We start from the raw sequence: 2,903 nt of genomic DNA, 5'->3' as shown, positions 1-2,903 counted from the left end.
AAGATGTGCAAGGAATCGTGGGGTGTGCTAAGTGCCAAAGAAAGCTTGTCAAGGAATCGTGGGGTGTGCTAAGTGCCAAAGAAAGCTGTCAGAGTCTATGAGATGCTCTCTTATATATACAAACCATCATCAAATTACAGGAGGCCTCAAAGGTGGAATTGAACCCATCCTACCACACTCGCCATGGAGTGGTTGCTTCCTCTGTCTCTCACACCCATTTCCTTGCTGCTTTTCCTTCCCAGCTTCCTCGCTTGCATCCTTGTTTCCATCATCTGGTTCAGAAGAACCAGCTCCGCTGCCCCAAACGCCCTTCCTCCAGCTCCTCCCTCCCTACCCATCCTTGGACACCTCCACTTGCTCGGAAACCTCCCACACCACTCCCTCCACAGACTCTCCCAAGTCCATGGCCCTTTGATGAGCCTTCGCTTGGGTTCCGTCCCTTGTATAGTTGCTTCTACAGCTGACATGGCCAGTGAGATCCTTCAAACCCATGACCTTGCCTTCGCCTCTCGGCCACGAACAGCAGCGAGCAAATATTGTGCATTTGACAGCACAGACATTGGTTTCGCTCCTTATGGCCCTTATTGGAGATTGATGCGTCAGCTTTGTGTTACGGACCTCTTCAGTATTAAACGGATCGAGGCTTTCAGGCCTATAAGAGAGAATGAAGTGGCGCTTCTAATGCGATCTCTGTTGGTAGACAGCGAAGAGGGAAAAGTAATACCCGTACTTTCAAGGATATCATCAGCGACCAACAACACGATCTCCAGGATGACTTTGGGGAAGATACTCTCAGACGTGGCAAGTGGATGTCAAGATTCCGCAGCAAACATCGTGACCATTTTGAATGAAGTGGTCTCCCTTAGCGGGGTATTCAATATTGGCGACTTCCTACCATACGTGCAATGGATGGATTTGCAAGGTTACGAGCGACGCATGAAGACGGTCGCTGGAAAATATAAAGGCATTTTACAAGAATTTATCGATGCCCGGCGCGACCTGAGGAAATTGGGCTCGAGGTCTCCAGAAGACTTGCTCGACGTGCTGCTGACAGTTTCCCTAGATAAACAACGAGACGTGCGCGTTACAGATGATAATATTATGGCGGTTTTGGGGGTACTGTTTAACTGTTTGTCTTGCGTTTGTTTCCATTGTGATGTGCTTGTGCTGTAATTCTGCGCTCTAAACCATTGTTTTTTGGCGCTTCGGTTTAGGATATGTTCGCTGCGGGTACAGATACATCTTCCATTACAACTCAATGGGCGTTTGCTGAGCTTCTGAAACACCCAAGCATCATGAAGAAGGTCCAAGCAGAGATAGATTCTGTAGTGGGAAAAGAACGCTTTGTTCAAGAGTCTGATCTCGTTAACTTGCCTTTTTTGCGAGCGACGGTGAAGGAGACCTTCAGATTACACCCACCTCTACCGCTATTAGTACCGCACGAGTCCACGAAGCCCTGCCAAATAGCTGGTTATCAAGTTCCGGCCAAAACACGTGCATTTGTTAATGTGTGGGCGATAGGAAGGGACCCAAATTCATGGGAAAACCCATTGGAATTTTGGCCGCAAAGATTCTTAGAGTGCGACATAGATGTTCGTGGGCAACATTTTCAGCTCCTACCATTTGGTACAGGCAGGAGAGGCTGCCCCGGGTGGATGCTAGGGTTGCTAAACGTGCAACTGATGCTGGCCAGTCTAGTGCATGCTTTCGACTGGTCACTTCCAACCTTGCCAAATGGGTCGAAAACGGAACTCGATATGACGGAGAAGTTTGGGTTGACCGTCGGCATGGAAAAACCTGTCGTTGCTAAAGCTGAACCAAGGTTGCCTCTTCATCTCTATGATAATGGCACAGCACCATAGCCGTGCACATGGATAAGCAATGACATTTGGCTTTCACTGTATGGGATGGCATTTGCCGAATATGCATCGGTTTGCTTATAAGTCGAGAAAATTTGCTTTTGGTATTAGTGCTCAAAATAGGTAAGATTTTTTTATCTTTAGTTATTTTATGTGTTTTACTCAAGCAAATTGATTTGGCTATATATTTTAAATCTCAAGCTTATTTCTAGCTTTGAAGAGCCCAATTAACTTTCGGACTTTAGTAGTTGGATGTAGGACTCTGTCTTTACATGAGATCCTTGTGTGGGAGTGCCGACATACACAGCCTTTGTTTGGATTTTGCAAGAACAACTACCATTTTTGTAGTTATTTCATGACTTCCAACTTTCTTTATAGGGATGGAAAATGTGAGAGGTGTTGAATCTAAGCTCGGTGATACCATCCATCCTGTGGAGGAGTTTCAAATAAGATGGTTTGCAATTGCAAAGAAACACTAGAAATTGTCTTGTTATTCTAGTGGAGAGACATTGATTGTCAATATCTACATGCTTAAAAAGGATTCTCATGATGCTTGGGAGAGATGCTTAGGCAATAATTTTAAGTCGTAGGATTCTCATGATGCTTGGGAGAGATGCAGAGGCAATAATTTTAAGTCGAAGGATTCTCGTGATGCTTGGGAGAGATGCTTAGGCAATAATTTTAAGTTGAAAATGCTACAAGAATCTAGAAGTCAAGAATCTAGAAATGGAACAACCAAGGATTTCATTAACATTGTTCCATTGATGCATCATTCACATTCATCATTTTTTGTCCAAAATTTGTGAAACTAACCTCATGACATTGAATGTACCCACATAGTGTCCACTTTTTTCAAGTCCTTGTTAGCACTTTCTTAACCTAGTGCCTCGTATGCAGGGGACAATACAAGCACCTCATAGTTAGCACTTTATGGCCCTGTATGTAGGAGACGAGCACCTTGTAATTGAACATAACCTTCTTCATATCAACTTCCTCAAGGCACTCAGAGAGAGAACTCAACCTGGTGGTAAGCTCCCTGTAATT

At 44.6% G+C, this 2,903-nt stretch overlaps 1 protein-coding gene across 1 annotated transcript; it reads left to right on the top strand.

Moving 5' to 3' along the window:
* Positions 1 to 318: 318 nt before the first annotated feature.
* LOC147888260 (cytochrome P450 71A1-like) lies at positions 319 to 1,968 on the top strand. Its single transcript, XM_087393208.1, has 2 exons — positions 319 to 1,116; positions 1,215 to 1,968. Exons 1-2 carry the CDS (start codon positions 415 to 417, stop codon positions 1,860 to 1,862), a joined length of 1,350 nt encoding a protein of 449 aa, XP_087249334.1. The 5' UTR covers positions 319 to 414; the 3' UTR covers positions 1,863 to 1,968.
* The last annotated feature ends 935 nt before the right edge of the window (positions 1,969 to 2,903 follow it).

Source organism: Dipteris shenzhenensis, chromosome 22 (genome assembly GCF_047967505.1).
Source record: "Dipteris shenzhenensis isolate YYH24624 ecotype China chromosome 22, Dip_SZ_1.0, whole genome shotgun sequence".
Taxonomy (NCBI): domain Eukaryota; kingdom Viridiplantae; phylum Streptophyta; class Polypodiopsida; order Gleicheniales; family Dipteridaceae; genus Dipteris; species Dipteris shenzhenensis.
The sequence above is the reverse complement of the archived record's forward strand: the minus strand, read 5'-3'. Positions and strand labels throughout refer to the sequence as shown.

What these genes read in the sequence shown, in the direction of transcription:
- LOC147888260 (XM_087393208.1), top strand. Translation starts at nt 415, where the DNA reads ATGAGCCTTCGCTTGGGTTCCGTCCCTTGTATAGTTGCTTCTACAGCT. An exon ending in ATATTATGGCGGTTTTGGGG is followed by an intron (nt 1,117 to 1,214) that starts GTACTGTTTAAC and finishes GCTTCGGTTTAG; the next exon opens with GATATGTTCGCTGCGGGTAC.